The sequence below is a fragment of the Borostomias antarcticus genome, assembly GCF_949987555.1.
Source record: "Borostomias antarcticus genome assembly, chromosome: 1".
Taxonomy (NCBI): Eukaryota; Metazoa; Chordata; class Actinopteri; order Stomiiformes; family Stomiidae; genus Borostomias; species Borostomias antarcticus.
Genome location: NC_140234.1, coordinates 32,206,326 through 32,224,784, shown reverse-complemented (window position 1 = coordinate 32,224,784; position 18,459 = coordinate 32,206,326). Strand labels below are relative to the sequence as shown.

The following is an 18,459-nucleotide window of genomic DNA, read 5'->3' as shown; positions in this document are numbered from 1 at the left end:
CTTGGCATAATGCCAAATGCAGGTCTCAGTTGTTAAACTTGCTCTCTGATCGTATCTTCTTATTTAGATTTTGACAGACCTTCAAATTGCCACCACCATAACTCCACTAGATATGACATTCGCGACTCCTGCCAACCATGTGTTACAAATGAGCGTGACAGTAATGCTTGCCAACAAGAGGTGTTCCCGAGAGCAAGAGAGAGAGAGAGAGAGAGAGAGAGAGAGAGAGAGTCATCCAGACTAAAGCCTGGGAAGGGCTCAATGATGTAAAGGGGTAGTTGAGAATTCTGGACATAGAGCCTCATTTACGACTTATGTTGGCTCACACTACAGAATAATAAATAAAGAAAAAATCATAATTGATTTTGAAATCAGGTTGCATCACGCACATAAGGAGAATCTTAAAGGAGTAGTAAAGGGAAAATCATGTTTTGCCCTGTTTTAAGGTTACTTATGATCATATACAATGGTTCAGATCAAAATGTTTTTGAGAAACTTTTGAGAAAGTCTGATAATTGCTCTACCACTGTTTTGGTCATACAATAGATGTAGGTGGGCACCTTGAAAAATCACTCAAAAAAGATGTGCCTGAGTGGGAGTCTGTTATACAGTATGTAGCTGGCCTCCAGTACAGTAACTAGTGGATATAAACATATATATAATTCAGCAAATTATCTCCCACCGCACCCCTATTACCATAATGAAACAGTCAGGTGGATCTAATATGAAAAACCTGATATCCGTTCCAGTGAATATACCATCCAGGCCTACTAGTCAGGCGAGCCAGCCCTTTTCTCCGGAAGCTATTTCAATGGCGATTCTGAATGTCAGGTCCCTACCAAGCAAAACTTTTCTCATTAATGATCTTATATGTGAACGTAAATTAGACTGTATGTTCCTAACTGAAACCTGGCTAAATATAAATGGACCAGCAGCCCTCATTGAAGCCTCTCCTCCTAACTACAGCTTTTTTAAATCTATCAGAAGTGGGAAAAAAGGTGGAGGAACAGCCACCATAGTTACAGATGCCCTCAGCTGCAGGACCATCTCCTTTGATGATTTTGCCTCTTTTGAATACCACGCTATTGTCCTAAAATGCCAGCCCCCAGTTCTGGCAGTAACCGTGTATAGGCCTCCCAAACAATGCTCTGCCTTCTCTACAGAATTTTCAGAACTCCTGTCCATCATCCATACAAATTATGATAAGATTATCATCATTGGAGATTTCAACATACACGTAGACACTGAGGCGGACTCGAAAGCTAGGGACTTTATCAACCTCCTAAACTCCATGGATTTTACCCAACATAACTCTGAGCCAACCCACAACCGCGGCCACACCCTTGATCTAGTTATTACTAAGGGCCTGACTATCATTGTTTCCTCTATTAGTGACCTCGCCCTCTCCGACCATTTCTGTATCACTTCACTGCATTGGTTCCTAAAGTCAAAAGTAGTACTGAGCGCTTTATCAAGAAACGTTATCTTACCTCCGCAGTAGCCGATAGTTTTAGAGAAATAATGACCACAAACAATTTATCAACTCCAGAAGTGGGGCCCTTAGGAACTATTGAAGATTTGGCAACCACCTTTAACACCAGAGTAAGGGCAGCCTTGGATTCTGTAGCACCTATTAAACTAAAAAGGATCACAACCAATAATAAAGCTCCATGGCGAAATGAGGAAACATATCAACTAAAGAGAACCTGCAGAAGTTCTGAGCGTATATGGCGAAAAACCAAGCTTCAGGTCCACCATGATATTCTCAAAGAACATCTCTCTGCTTTTAATAAAGCAATAAGAAATGCAAGGAAAGACCACTTCTCAAAATTGATATCTATCAACCGAAATAATTCAAGAGTGCTCTTCTCAACAATTGATAGCCTAATAAACCCTGCCGTAAAAACACCTGATAACCTGCTCTCTACCTCCAAATTAGGGATGGGCACGAGTACTCGAGTACTCGAGTACTCGTTGTTGACGTCAGTACTCGAGTAACCATGGCGAGTAATTGTTTCACTATGAAAAAAAAAGCTTCGTTATTCATGCACCTGCGCACTGTGTTTTTGGCTACCTGCGTGAGGCTACTCACATCAGTCGCAACATGTCTGCTGCTCGTAAAAGTACAGTCTGGAAATACTTTGAGAAAGAAGGGGAAAACAGTGTGCAGTGCAAAATCTGCAATGTGAAACTTGATTATCATAAGCAAACCAGCTCAATGCTCAACCACATGTGGTTAAAGCACAACGAAACAATGAATTAGACGACTGGACAACAATCCCGAATCACATCATTTGCTAGCCCGGCTAGCTCACGACGATGCGATGCCAAACGAACGGAAAAGATAAGTTAAAGAACACAGTATGTCCGCTGTGACGTTTGTTCTTTAATAAATGCAATTGGATTGAATGGCTTAAATTGTTGGTTGTTTATTCATATGCAAATTCGCTATAACGAAATACGTCGGGATAATTTCTAAACAGTCGGGCACGTTTACTTAATCGGGCCCATAGCCTACTGTAGGCCTACATCGATGGCCACGGACCTCCCGGATTTATTTTTACGGTAGGCTACAGAACAGCGAGTACTCGAGTACTCGTTCATTATGAATATAGAGTACTCGAGTATTACAATAACTGAAAATGCCCATCCCTACTCCAAATGTGAGGAATTTGCAGCTTACTTCAGAGATAAGATTATGAATATTAGGAGGAATATCACCCAGGAAAGGCCATGCATCCCGTTCACAGATCCTCTCCCTCCATGTAATGGACATATGAGCCTGTTTACACTGATGGACACAGAAATGTTGAGAAAAGTAGTATCCAAACTCAAAACCTCCACATGCCTGCTGGATCCCATCCCCACCGATTTTTTCAAAACTATTTTTGACTGTATCTTATGACATTTTATCCATTGTTAATGACTCCCTATCTACAGGTGTCTTCCCACCAATACTTAAAACTGCTCTGGTGAGACCCGTACTGAAGAAAAACAACTTAGACACTTCAGTTTTTAGCAATTTTAGACCAATCTCCAACCTTCCCTTTTTGAGTAAAATTCTGGAAAAAATTGTTTTCAAACAGATTAATGATTTCCTAGCTACAAGTTGTACCCTTGACCTTTTCCAGTCCGGCTTTCGTGCCCACCATAGCACAGAGACGGCATTAGTCAAAGTTGTAAATGACCTCAGAATTAATGCTGACTCCAAAGATCTCTCTGTTCTCGTCCTTCTGGACCTGAGTGCAGCCTTTTATACTATAGATCATGCAATCCTCATCGAAAGACTGGAAAAGTGGGTTGGCCTCTCTGGTCCAGTCCTAAATTGGCTTAAGACCTATCTAACCGGTCGTGATTTCTTCATTGCCCTCTGTGAATATAGCTCAGGAAAGATCCCTATGACCTGTGGGGTGCCCCAAGGATCGATCCTAGGACCTCTACTCTTCAGCCTGTACATGCTGCCCCTTGGCAGTGTTATCAGGAGGCACAACATTAGCTACCATAGCTACGCAGATGATACCCAACTCTATATTTCCGTAACACCCAGAAACTACAGCTTGGTTGACTGCCTTGTCAAGTGTATTACAGATATAAATGTATGGATGGCACATCATTTCCTCCAACTAAACCAGGACAAAACAGAAGTACTGATCATTGGAGAAAAAGCTGAAAGAGAGAAACTAGCTGCACACCTAAAAACTCTGGAAATTGACACCAATTGCCAGGCTAAAAACCTAGGTGTCATACTTGACTCAGATCTTAATTTCGAAAACCACATCAAGAATATTACAAAGATATCCTTTTACCACCTAAAGAACATTGCCAAGGTGCAACATTTTCTCTCTCAGGCTGACACCAAAAGATTAATGCATGCTTTCATCACAAGCAGGCTGGACTACTGCAATGCTCTACTATCAGGCCTACCAAAGAAAGCAATCTCTAAGCTACAAATGATACAGAATGCTGCAGCAGGAGTCCTCACTAAGACTAGACGAAGGGCACACATCACACCAGCCTTAAAATCACTACACTGGTTACCAGTCAACTCTAGAATAGACTTTAAAATACTATTACTAGTCTATAAATCTCTCCACAGTCACTCACCAGAATATATTTCAGACATGCTTGTTAAGTACATGCCCAACAGACCACTCAGATCCTCAGGTACTGAACTTTTAACAGTTCCAAAAGCCAGGACCAAGAAACACGGAGAGGCAGCTTTTAGTTTCTATGCCCCCAACCTCTGGAACACCCTACCGGAGTCCCTAAGAAGGGCCGAAACAACGGAGGTCTTCAAGCGAGACCTCAAGACGTACCTTTTCGACCTAGCCTACAATCACTAGCTAGGACCTTGAGACACAGAAAGGCAGCCTCAAACCTACCTACCTGTGAATCCTCTGTATACATTGGTATTTATCCTGCTATGCAATGTATGTATATCAAGTAGTGTACAGAAGCTGGTTATCCTGAAACAGGCTTGTTCTGTTCTGACAGCTGTGTTGCTTCAATGACTCAGTGTGCTACTAACCGTGCCTCTCTCCCTCCTATCCTCTAACCAGGTCCAGTGTCAGCTGTGGAGCTGTGGATATCGTAGTACTTAGTACACACACACACGTACACACAGACACACATCAGTCCACATCCGGCTTAGGCCTGGACCTGATGCTCTTAGCCTTTCCTGCTCTGAAAATGTAATTTAATGTAATTTATTGTTCTTTAAATGTTCTTAGCCATTAGACAAATATATTCCAGGAGCTTGCCCCAGGTTGCCTGTTTCAATATCTGTGTGGTCTGTATGGCTCTATGTGCTACTAACCCTGTTCTGCCTTCCCTCTCCCTAGTGCCTCTCTCTCTCCCTCCTATCTTCTAACCAGGTCCAGTGGATGCCCCACTGTCACCAGCAGACCTCCCGGAGTCCGATAGATACCCCCGTGTCTGCTGTGGATGTCGTAGCATGTCCGTAGAATGTTCTCTCTCCTATGATGCTTTTAACCTCTCTCACTGTAAATGTAATTTAATGTAATGTATTGCTTTATAAATGTTCTTAGCCGGTAGACAAACATACTCCTGGAGCTTGCTCGATAGCCTTGTTGAGAGGGGTCAGGGAAGAATTTTTACAGCTCACTTATCTGGCCCCCGGGTGATTACTGTTTTTTTGCTTCCCTCTGGAATATGTAGAGAGTGGGTCGTATGACCACCTCCCTTGTTCTCTGTAAAGCGCATTGTGTTGCCTCTGGGTATGAAATGCGCTATACAAATAAAGCTTTGATTGATTGATTGATATCTTTCTACCAATTAATAGAGTGAAACCCATTTATAATCATCATCAGTCTTCATTTTCGCTGCATTGAATTACATGTCACTCTTTATGTTAGCTAGTGCTTAGCTGAGGTTTGCTAGCTAGCTATGGTAACATGTTTACAGCTGTTTGGATTTGAGTCAGAGAAGCCGGTGATGTAATGTTCCTTAGCTGTTGGTAGGTTCTGTAAGAGGATCTTTACACAAAAAGAGAACAATGAATCGACCTACGTGACTTGAGAGAGGGCCTGCATTTATACAGTGCACAGTAGGCTATAGTCAAGTAGGCTAATAAAATTCAGTGCACTGTGATAGACTGCATAAAGTGGTTTTAATAGCCTACAGTTAACTTTTGTTTGCGTTGTGTTCAACAGTTCGAGCCATGTGGGCTTGCCCAGGACAGGATTTGAACCCCCGTTCTACAAGTTCTCCTGCTTGTGAGGTAGACACGCAGACAGGGGTGTGCTGGAAAAAATGATGAATTTGCTAACGTGATTTTGAAGTTGGAATTACGAGTACTAGAAAAAAGACCTCATGCAGTAGGCTGTATCATAATTAAAGCAATACATAGCGTTTTCTCCGGTTTTCTCGGAACTGCGCCCACACAGGCTCTGCGAGTAAGTGCACTGTCGTACTGTAGTAATGTTATCAGATTGTCTTTTTCTTTTTCTGGCTTCCTATGTGATGTTTCGCTTCGGTTTTCTCACCTCCGTCATGATATCATTGAGCTAAAAAACGCATGATATCCATAGACGCCGGAATAGTTAGCTACTACTGTGTTGTTTAAGCACAACGTTGCGCATGCGCACTTTGACTGAATGCTGTGTCCCGGGGGCGTGAGTTTTAAAAGGTAATAAATGTCAATGTATTATTTTTATGAGTAGACTGTTTGGACGATTCAGCTTACTTTTAATAAATCTAATTGGAGAATTAGCACCAGACATGTTTGTAAAGGTCCAAATATCGCGATGTATTGCTTTAAAGTATGGGTTAAATCAGAATACTAGGAATTTGTTTCGGGCATGGTGCATAACATGGAGACAACGTTGGACAGGTTTTGGGATGAGACACAAGTCCTGAAGAGAAGCAAGCTGGAATGAAGATTAGTTCGTTGTTGGTCTATGACTTTTCTTGTGTTATATCGCCATCTTTTGGTACAAGCAGTAGCAAGACTGGACAAAAGCCCGCGGTTTAAGGCCTGGACCACACGAACACAGCGATTTCACCCACTCAATCGGAGATTTCTTTAAACGGGTAAAAAAGTGAAGAAATAAAAAAATATCCGATTGAGTGGATCCGTGTAGTTAGATTAAATGGAGCTGGTGTCGATGCGATGACGTCAAGCGTCAAGGGTCAAGCTGTTCACACATGCGCATTGAAGCAAAACGGTTTTCTAAAACAACAATGGCGGAAATGTACCATATTATTCTTCGCCATTATTTTTCTGTCTATTTTGTACTTTTTTCTGTCTGTTTCAAAGAGTGCTCTGTTCACGTTTTGAATCACTGCCGCCGTTTGAGTACAACTGGCTGCGCATGCTCAAGGCTTTAGGGGCGATCGTGTTCGGTTTTGGCTGTTTGTATGGTTGGAGTTATTTTTTTAAACGAGGACGAAAAAATCCACGTAAAAAAATATCCATGTACGTGTGGTCCAGGCCTAAATTAGTTTTATTTGGTGACATGGTACAAATATAAATTATACAACTTGATCTAAAGTGTTATATAAGTAGCCTATGAAAATGTAAGTAGAATAATGGTGTCTTCATTTCCTAAATGCAAAAAATATGCAGAATATCAACATACAAATAACACGTGTAATGGGATGAGGGCGGTGGTGTCCCCATTCAGGACCCAGGTGGCCTGAATGCCTTTAATAAGCTCACTAAAGGGTCTAAACCATTGCTTTGATATTTTATATTATTATTTTAAAACTTCACAGTAACAAAATAGCTAACATTACAGGAATCATCATTGTAATGTTAGCTAACTGCTTTAGCCACCAACAGCCAGGGACATACACAGATAGACACGAGGTGGTGCTAGAGCACCTGCCCTTTGCCCTCTGGACAAGGCAAGTGCCCTTTTGAAAGTTACTTTTTAATTATTTATTTTTTTACAGTGTAGGCCTACTGTATGTGGCCCATGGTGACATCGATCAATTCTCGATTAAAAGCGTGTAATAATAATGCCCCAAAATGCGTTGTAATTTTGCCAGACCCAACCCCCCCACACACACACATGTGCCCGCGACACACCCGTGCCCCTCCCCTCCCTCTCTTCCTTTGTCAACGCGAAAAACGGACACAAACAGAGGCGCGCTGCAGCAGCACTGCACACAGCACAGACATCTCCTCCCTGCCCTTTCCCCATCCAGAGTGCCTGAGTGATGACAGCTAACCAGCCAGGTAACACATAAACAAAACGAGTGTATTGTTTGCCCCCTAAGCCTCAGTTGCCAAACTATAACTTGCATTTATTTGTCTCTGTGAAGTAAGTCTCTTACAGTGCCAAACAGCTGAGCCTAAATTAGCCGACTGCCCACCTGCTTAACAAGCTAGCTTGTCATAATCAATTAATGGATTTAACGTAATGATGACCACCACATGACCACCACACAGCCATATTTAGTAGCCTAATATGTAGTAACCTTACAGGGCTGCCAAGTCTCACGCATTGAGCGTGAGACACACATGTTTCAGCCTCTTCTCACGCTCACACGCCACACTTCACAATTCTCACGCAGAGAAATGACCAAACCCTACATACTACAGGCCCGTAGCCAGGGGTGGATCGGCGGGATCGAATGAATCGAACAGGGCAAACCCCCCCCCCCAGGTCAACAACTTGTGCAACAATCAAAAATCTCTGTCAACCCCGTCAACATCTCGCCACGCAAGGTGCCCTCATAGTGCTGGATTAACATTGGAAGCATTGGAACTGATGTGTCCAGGTGATGAGACATCTTAATTTGGCAGACATTAGATGTCATGTCCTTTCAGTTCACAGCTAAACAAACAAGCTGGCATCAGCCCATAAACCAGGCTTGACCTGGTCTAGTTTGGCTCCATCTATCATCCTGCTTACTTCATTTCTCTGTTTCTTGAAAGCCAACCAGTGTTCCTCATCCAGTGTATATACAGTGTAAAGCACCTACTCAAGTATGAATGATGCTGTTTGAGACTGTTTGAATCCTAATTATCCTGTCCAGTGGTGAGCAAATGTTGTCTGAAGTAGGTCTATGTAGACCAGCATAGCTACAGTAGGCTACCTATCTGAAGTGTCAGATGCTGTAAAAACCTTGTACGTGCATCAGTAGGACAAGAGTTGGGGTTGTGGAATTAATTTGAATTTCCTGTCTTTTGAGGGTTTTGACAAACCAGAACTGTTTTTAATTTACTTTATTGTACTGGCAAAGTGAAACTTCAAATTGGGCAAAGATCTAGTAAGAAAAGCATAGATTACCACAAGAGGGAGCCAGAGCGTATCACCTTCCACTGTCCATTCAACATACATTTTCCTAATCACCCTAATTACGCACGCGGTCGTAGCCAACTATACAGCCTTTAAAGGCCGCACTACATCTACTGTATTGTTAAACCAACACTATTGTCATATATATGCTAATTTATTTTGCATAGACTCTGCTGTTTTTGTTTAGGCTATTCTGGTTATTAACTCATACAAATCAATTTTATATCTTGTGCATTCCTTGCTATAATGCTTTCATTGTAGCAGGAAAAAACAGGAGTATAAAGGGCACAAAACAAGCCGGCCAAATGCATGTTATAACTAGGCTATAAGTGTAGATAAGTGTAGCTATTAGACTGAATGAAAGATTGATAATTGATTCTTACTACCTGCTCACACTAGTCTTCTATTAGCCTACTGTCACTTTATTCAATCTGCTCCCAATGTCCACCCACGCTGACGCCCCCCCCCCCCCTCCACACAATACACATTCACAGCGAAAAGAGGGCGTAACTTACTCTGGGTTTCGAAGTTTGTCTTGGAACAGCTGTTGTGAGAGAATGGTGCCCCATAGCACGGATGCGTGTGTGATATTTCTCATCTCAGATTTTTTATTATTATAACTGTAATCACTGCAGCCAGTTTTAATTTGTTTTTGAGTGGTAAGCGTCTTCCCCGTGGCCTCTCTCTACAAATGGCTTGGATTATCCCCCCGCATCGGAACGGGGCTGGCGCTGTTTGTATTTTGTTTGCGGTAATACTGGCAGGGGATGCAGTTGCACAGTTTTTTGACAGTAATGGATTATCATATGCCTTGAGATCGGAATTGTCAGAGGATGCGATATTGGTTACCAACAACGGAATACGCGTGCCTTTTGGGAGATCGGTTTTCATCGATCCCATAAATGACTTGGTGATCCAAGTCCAGCCGGGTGACACATGCAGTATAACGGTGCTGGATAATGACCCGCTGTCCCAAAGAACCGGGCATCTATCTCCTAAAAAGTTCCCATGTGAATTTGGTCCACATGACGCGAAGTACTCCCACTTCGGGTCCAGGAGCCCTATAAGGGATAGGGTCCAATTACAACTCAGGTATGACACGCAGACGGAGACCATCATTATACCATTTATGATGGAGGTGGAAGTCATTTTTACGCAATTGGAAGTGTTAACCAAAAACATGCCCCTCACGGTTGAGAAACTGCTTGGCACTAGTAATCCTATTGATCGGAGAATTCTAGAGTTTACCTTTGATAGAAGTGCACATAAATGCAAAATGCAATCTCTCTCAAGTGGAAGCGCATTGCCCATGTATGGCAAACTTGTGGACAATAAGCTTGGAAAGATGGTGGACTGTGATGAATTTATTAGAATGAATATCCGTTACCAACACGTTTTTGCGCACAGATCTCCAAACAGAGATTATATTCCAATGCTGGTTGAACTGCAAGACAAAGAGGGTAATCAACTCAAACAGGAGTTTTTCCAAATCTTGGTGCGTATCAAAGAGGGCGAGGAAAACTCAGCCCCCAAACCCAGCTTTGTGGCGATGATGATGATGGAGGTGGACCAGTTCGTAATGACCGCTATAACTCCTGACATGCTGGCGGCTGAGGACGTAGAGTCAAATCCTGATGATTTAATATTCAACATCACATCACCTCTCTCCTTCGATGAGGGCTACATCGTGAGCACAGATGATAGAAATTTACCAATAACGTCATTCTATCAAGTAGACTTAAAAGACTTAAAAATAGCCTACAAGCCCCCCTCTGTGGACTCTGACACTGAACGGATTATCCAGATTGAGTTTGAGGTAGTGGACACAGAGGGGGCTGTGTCTGACCCGTTTGCTTTCATGATTGTTGTTAAGCCCATGAACACTCTGGCTCCTGTGGTGACCAGGAACACAGGTCAGCTGCTGTACGAGGGCCAGTCGAGGCCACTCTCCAGCTCACACAATCTGGAAATCAGCGATGAGGACAATTTGGATCATGTGAGGGTCAGTGTGATAAATGGGCTGCGCCATGGAGAACTAACTGTTCTGGGCTCCAGGAGGAAATATTTCACCCCAGGGGACCTTGATGCAGGAGTTGTCATTTATCAACACGATGGAAGTGACACCTACAGTGACAACATTATTTTCAGGATGACGGATGGTAAACACGAAGTAGAATTCCTGTTCCCCATCACTGTTGTGCCAACTGACGATGAGCCTCCTATCATTAATGCCAATACTGGCCTGGCACTTTTCAAGAACCAGATGATGCCTATCTCTCCTTTAATGCTCAGTGCAGCAGACATCGACTCAGAGGATTCTACCATTAAGTTCACTATAAAGCCTCCTTTCTCCTTTATTGGAGTGGTTCTGCTGCGCCAGGCTGAGGCACCAGAGGACCCGTCGACCTGGCAGTTTAATGTGGAGGATGAGCTGTATGAAAAGGTAGTAACAGAATGGCTGCAGCAGGATATTATTGATGGTAAACTGTTCTACAAGCACACCGGGCCACACAGCACCTCCACAGTCATGGATCAGTTCGTCTTCGAGGTCCAAGATGACAATGACCCCCCAAACCAATCGGGCGAGAGCACATTCCTCATCAAGGTTTGGCCTATTGATGACATACCCCCGGAGCTGTTCCATGGCACCACTCTGCAAATGACTGTTCATGAGTATCAACTTACCTCCTTCCGCAAGAAATTCCTCCAGTACACTGACTTGGACTCAGAGGATAGGGATCTTAAATACACAATCACTCAGCCTCCGACCGACACTGATGAGAATAACCCTGTTATACTGGGATCTATAGTTCTAACTGAGAGATCTGACACAGAAGTGACAGAATTCACCCAGGCACAGATAAACCATCATAAGATCGCTTATAAACCCCCTGACCTTGAGCTGGGAATCACTGCTCGTGTTCTACAGTTCCAGTACACGGTTGAAGACACTTCTGGTAATACTGTTGCTGGAGTCTTCTCCATATTTTTGCAGCCTGTTGACAACAAACCGCCCCAAATAACGAACACCGGTTTTACTATATTTGAGCGGGGCACACATATCATTACCAGTGCTGAACTGGACACCATAGATGCAGACACTGACAGGAAACAGATATCATTTACCATTACTCAGCCCCCACTGCATGGCCAGGTAAGGTACACGTTTGCTGACCTGACTAAAGGGGATGCCTTCAATCTAGAGGACATTGCAAATGACAAAATATCCTACAGTCACAACGGAGATGAGTCAACAAGTGATTTCTTTCAAATAGACGTTAGTGATGGCATTCATGTTGTTCCAATCGTAGTTCGGATTATTGTGAAGCCTATTGATGATGAGACACCAACTATCAGTCTCCCGTTCGGCACCATAGGCTCTTATATTGACGTTTTAGAAATGGGAGCCACTGAGATCACAACAAATGTTATTCAGGGGAGGGATGAGGACACTGATGACCTTCGACTGACCTTCATTGTGGAGGACCCCCCAGTTTTGGGTGAGATCCTTGTGAACGGTGTTCCCTCAGGGAGATTCACCCAGGCTGACATCATCAGTGGGCTGGTGATCTATGCGCACACTAGCGGAGAGATAGGCCTGGCCACCAAGGAGGACGTCTTTAACCTGACCCTTACAGACATGTCTGACGAATGGACAGTGGGGGGCAATAGAGTCAATGGGGTTAGAGTACAGGTCACCATCCTTCCAATGGACAGCAAGGCCCCAGACGTCTTTGTCGGACCACAGTTCAGTGTCGTGGAGGGAGAGAAGGGGGTAATTAACATTCTACACATAAGTGCTGAGGATGTGGACACTCCGAACGATGACCTCCTTTGTACAATCATAGTCCAGCCCACCTCAGGCTATGTGGAGAATATTTCCCCAGCTCCTGGCTCAGAGAAGTCAAGGTCCGGGACCGCAATCAGCGCTTTCACCATCAAGGACATAAGACAGAATCACATCTACTATGTACAAAGCATTCATAAAGGACTGGAGCCGGTGGAGGACAGGTTCACATTCAGGTGCTCTGACGGCATCAACTTCTCTGAGAGACACTTCTTCCCCATTGCCATCATCCCCGCTAATGATGAAAAGCCAGATATTTACATGAGAGAGTTTGTTGTTATGGAGGGCATGAACATAGTGATTGACACACCCATTCTGAATGGAGTTGATGCAGACATCCCCTTTGATGAACTGACATTCATTATCACCAGGCCTCCCAAGCATGGATATATACTTAACCAACTGACCACTGGCACTGTCCAAGTGACCAACTTCACCTTGGACCAGATAAGAGAGGCCTCCAGTATTGTGTACGAGCATGATGACACAGAGACCTCAGAGGACAGCTTTGACCTGGTTCTCACTGACGGGAAATTCAGGGTGGAGAAAACCATGATAGTCATGATTATCCCCGTTGATGACGAAACACCGCGAATGGCAACCAATGACGGTCTTGAGATAGAGATTGGTGATGTCAAAGTTATTGATGACAATGTACTGAAAGCCACTGACCTGGATTCTGAGGATGGCACCCTGGTGTACATTATCCGCTATGGGCCTGATGAGGGCTATCTACAAAAGAAAACACCTTATGGGACATTAGAAAACATAACAGTGGGGATGAACTTCACACAGAATGATGTCAACCAGGGTTTAATTGTCTATGTCCACAACGGTCAGGAGGGGATCAGAGATCTTATCAAGTTTGATGTGACTGATGGGATCAACCCTCTGATTGACAGGTATTTCTATGTGTCAGTGGGCGGCATAGACATGGTTTTCCCTGACGTGGTCAGTAAAGGAGTCACTCTGAAGGAGGGCGGGAGGGTGACCCTGACCACAGACCTACTCAGCACCAGTGACCTGAACAGCCCAGACGAACACCTGGTCTTCACAGTCACCAGAGCCCCCATGAGAGGCCACCTGGAATGCACCGACACCCCGGGCATGCCTATAGTCTCCTTCACACAGCTCCAGCTGGCTGGCAACAAGATCTTCTACATCCACACGGCGGACGACGAGGTCAAGATGGACAGCTTTGAGTTCGAGGTGACGGACGGTTACAACCCGGTGTTCCGCACGTTCCGGGTGTCCATCGCGGACGTGGACAACAAGAAGCCGGTGGTGACGGTGCACAGCCTGGTGGTGAACGAGGGGGAAACCAAGCTGATCACGCCGTTTGAGCTGACCGCTGAAGACCGCGACACGGCGAGCCACCTCCTCAGGTTCACAGTCACCCAGGTGCCCGTTCACGGCCGGCTGCTCTTCAACAACACGCGGCGGATCGCCTCCTTCACCAAACAGGACCTGAACGAGAACATGATCAGCTACAGGCACGACGGCTCCGAATCTGCCGAGGACAGCTTCTCCTTCACCGTCACCGACGGAACGCACACAGAGTTTTACGTGTTCCCGGACACAGTCTTCGAGACCAGGAAGCCACAGAGGATGAGGATCACGATCCTGTCTGTGGATAACGGCGTGCCACAGATTGTGGTGAACAAGGGCGCCCCTACGCTGAGGGTCCTTGAGACGGGTCAGCCGGGCTTCCTGATCACCAGTAAGACCCTGAAGGCTGAGGACAGGGACAGCCTCCAGGCTACAGTGACCTTCAAGATCACCGTCGGCCCACAATACGGCTACCTCATCAATCTGGGCAAGGGCAACGCCACCATCACCACCTTCACTCAAGGTAAGAACGGGGATCCGTTTTAAATTACGCTCATAAATCAAAGGTGTTATTTTTTTTGTCATTCTCAATGCTCATATAATTCCTAAACTTTGTTGACTGCCCGTAAGACTTTAAGCCACTATTGAAACAGGCGTCAGCTCTGATCAAATATTCAAGCGAGCTAATGTTTAACATTATTGTTGTTTCACTCTAGACTAGTGGCTGTGCATAACTGAAGTTTAACAAATGCCCTAGACAGTTAAGATTTCCCCTGCAGCACGTTCACATACCTCACCTATTCCACTCCAGGATGGCGTTAGTGGGGTTCAGTAAATGTAGATGGGAAGAATGGAACTTTCAGAAAAAATGTTAGTCTGTGGGATTGAGACTAGTATTAGTACTGTAGTAGTAGTAGTAGTAGTAGTAGAAGAAGAAGTGGTACTAGCAGTAGTAGTAGTAATAGTAGTAGTAGTAGTAGTAGTAGGAGAAGCAGCAGTAGTAGTAGCAGCAGCAGTAGTAGTAGCAGCAGTAGTAGTAGTAGTAGTAGTAGTAGTAGTAGTAGTAGTAGTAGTAGCAGTAGTAGTAGTGGTGGTAGTAGTAGTAGTAGGAGCAGCAGCAGTAGTAGTAGGAGTAGTAATAGTAGTAGTAGTAGTAGTAGTAGTAGTAGTAGTAGTAGTAGTAGTAGGAGCAGCAGCAGTAGTAGTAGCAGCAGTAGTAGTAGTAGTAGTAGTAGTAGTAGTAGTAGTAGTAGTAGTAGTAGTAGTAGTAGTAATAGAAGAAGAAGTGGTACTAGCAGTAGTAGTAGTAGTAGTAGTAGTAGTAGTAGTAGTAGTAGTAGTAGCAGTAGTAGTAGTACCGGCAGTAGTAGTAGTAGTAGTAGTAGTAGTAGTAGTAGTAGTAGTAGTAGTAGTGGTAGTAGTAGTAGTAGTAGTAGTAGTGGTAGTAGTAGTAGTGGTAGTAGTAGTAGTAGCTGTATTTGTAGTAGTAGTAGTAGTAGTAGTAGTAGTAGTAGTAGTAGTAGTAGTAGTAGTAGTAGTAGTAGTAGCAGTAGTAGTGGTAGTAGTAGTAGTAGTAGTAGTAGTAGTAGTAGTAGTAGTAGCAATAGTAGTGGTAGTAGTAGTAGTAGTAGTAGTAGCAGTAGTAGTGGTAGTAGTAGTAGTAGTAGTAGTAGTAGTAGTAGTAGTAGTAGCAGTAGTAGTAGTAGTAGTATAAGTAGTAGTAGGGGGTGGTTTCACTGTTGCAGCATCAAAAGACAACGAACATGAAAATGTATGGCAAAATATCAGATACAAATATACAGTGATCATTTTCAGTACACAAATGATACAAGCCACAAGCCAACACATTTGTTCTACCCACATAAAGAGTTACAATCTAGCGCAAATGAAAGTGGGGATTTGAAAAACACAGCATATCAATCTGTCTTCACATAGGACTACTTCCTGATAGTATTTAATGGTCCAATTCTCTTTGCTGCCTAATCAATATTCTAGGAGGATCTCACCTGGTGTAGGCAGACTGTAAATAAAGCAGTCGTCCCATGGGCATTGGACAATTGTGGCTTCACAGTACGTTTTTATGAGCCAACCTAAGGGAAACGTCTTGACATAAGATTTTGAAGATAGCAGGGGCTGTAAACTATTGCTATCTTCCCTGTCATTAAGCAGTCTAATATACTGTCTATAGAACCCTTTTCAGGCCCATTTCTGGTCTCACATCCCTCTGACACTAAGTAGTGCCCCATTTATCAGCCTTCATATGAAGTTTTTTTTTTGGAAGGTTTTAATGCGAAGTATAGGGGTTTTTGAGCTATAGGTATTAAGTTGATCTCAACGAGTCAGCGGACAATGAGATGCATGAAGTTCATGGAACTATCTTAGACTTCGTAATGCCAAACAATATTCTATATTTATATTTCAATATGCTTCTTTTCCCAGCTGAAATTAATGAAATGAAGATTTGCTATGTGCTAAGGGATGGTGAAAACGCTTCAAGTGACATCTTCCATTTCTCCATTGAGGACAATGGTAAGTAATTTATATTTTGCATAGATGGATTATGGATTGCGTTCATTTATTGCTCAAAGAGATTTCTAGATGTTCAGACACTAAAGACTGATTACGGTAAACAATGACAATAATAAGCTTTTATTTCAGTATTTATACAAGTAAATAGTGGTGTGAATTGCACAGTATGTGAGGCTGGTGATCCTCTGTTGTTGCCTTAGCCAACATGACATGATATACTGTAGACTATGATATTTTATCATGCATGCACTGAGAGGGTAACTGGAAGTGGACTGGAAGTCGTGTGTGTGTGTGTGTGTGTGTGTGTGTGTGTGTGTGTGTGTGTGTGTGTGTGCGTGCGTGCGTGCGTGCATGCATGCATATGTGTGTACTATAAATTGAACAATAATGTCATAAGTGATTGACAGGCAGAAAAAGCACCTGGAAGCAGACAGATTCTACGTTTCAATATTTTTTTCTCCCACTAAGCCCATAGGGGAAAATCACCGTGTTCCACTGAGCTGTCATGTCCAACCCTCCTGGTCCATGACGCTCCTCTGCTCTGAGACACCCTTGAATGGCTAGAGAGCATAAAGGGAGGTCGATGACCGGGCCTCATCCGCTGGCTCTCTGAAACACAAAGAGATGCTCTGTGTCCACGACGCTGGACCGACCAGCTCAGGCCTCTGACACCAGCATGATTTGCCCATTCATTTTTTTTGCATGTACTGTATGGGTGACTAGAGTTAACAAAAGAAGGACCTCACTTGTAGGTATGCAAGTAAGGAGAGGCTACGTGAATGGTCTCTGGACGGTCATGCTGGTGTTACCGATTAGTCGTAGCAGAGCGGCTGACAGTGTGTCCTTTCTTCTTCTCCTCTGTGGCGGTGAGGGAACACAAAGGCCTCCTCTGACAGAGGCCCCACTTTCTCACAGCCACCTAAGTGGGCCTCTAAAGACATTTCCCCCCACGCATTTCATTGAAGAGTGCAGGTTAACAGTAGTGAGAGCAGGTGGATGTGGAGCTAATGAGAGCGCTGACCGGCAGTAACGGGGCTGCGCTTTATGTCAGGAGGAGAGGACGTTTGGTCTAGGCAGCCGGAGATGGTCAAACTGATTGAGAGCATCATCGCTGGGCTTTCAAGTTCAGTCACTCCTGTTATTTGCTCAACTGGCTTATTTGTCATGGATCTCTCTCTCTCTGTCTGTCTGTCTCTCTCTCTCTGTCTGTCTGTCTGTCTCTCTCTCTCTTATTGCGTGTTCTATAGCACACCTTTCAATTCCTTCAGTTCCATAGAATAGTTTTCAGTAAGTGGAAAATGTATCTAGTAGATGGCTTCAGTATGTAGAACACTTCAATGCGCAGTTTTTCCAACATCACCATCAGAGAGGTACAAGGTACTGGAGCAGCTGTGAGCCAGTGGAATAGCATCTAAAACTGCTCAGTGACGGGGGCCCCTGGGTGTGATGGAGGGTTGCCCTGCAGATAGCTAGTAAAGGAGTCACTCTGTGGTGTTTTTATAGCTCTGTGGCAGCTACTCTAAATCCCCAGGTACGGTAGCTCCTCCGGGTCTTGGCGAAGCAGTAATGGGGAGGTGGGAAGGGGTGTTAGTGCACTGGCACAGCTGTGTTCTGTCATGTTCAGCTTGCCAGATGCTCTTTGCTCCTAGCTGCAGCTTTGCTGGGATTTGAATGCAAGGCCGTCCGACTAATTCTTTTTTGTATTTTATTTCTTTTTAAAAACTTTTTGTCGCAGTTTTTCAATGCCGCTGGTGGAAATTGTTTCAATGGCCCACAGTAATATTGTGTGTGTGGTCCCTTGACACAACAACAGACATGCAGGCTCCACTGTTGAGTTGAAGCGGATTAGCCTAATGATAGCAGGCTTCTCCCATAACGGCAGGTTAGCCTAAGCATAACAGACTTCCTCTTCCATAACGGAGCCAATCTCAGCTAAACTACACAGTTTATCTAGCTACCATTCAGCTTTTAAATCCCCCACCCTCT

At 44.0% G+C, this 18,459-nt stretch overlaps 1 protein-coding gene across 1 annotated transcript in view; it reads left to right on the top strand.

Moving 5' to 3' along the window:
- Positions 1–9,367: 9,367 nt before the first annotated feature.
- The window catches only part of frem2b (FRAS1 related extracellular matrix 2b), a 49,458-nt gene continuing 40,366 nt past the window's right edge, over positions 9,368–18,459 (top strand). The window contains exons 1-2 of the mRNA XM_084443767.1: positions 9,368–14,467; positions 16,384–16,473. Coding sequence (XP_084299893.1) covers positions 9,460–14,467; positions 16,384–16,473 — 5,098 coding nt within the window. The 5' untranslated portion in view covers positions 9,368–9,459. The remainder of the gene's footprint in view (positions 14,468–16,383; positions 16,474–18,459) is intronic.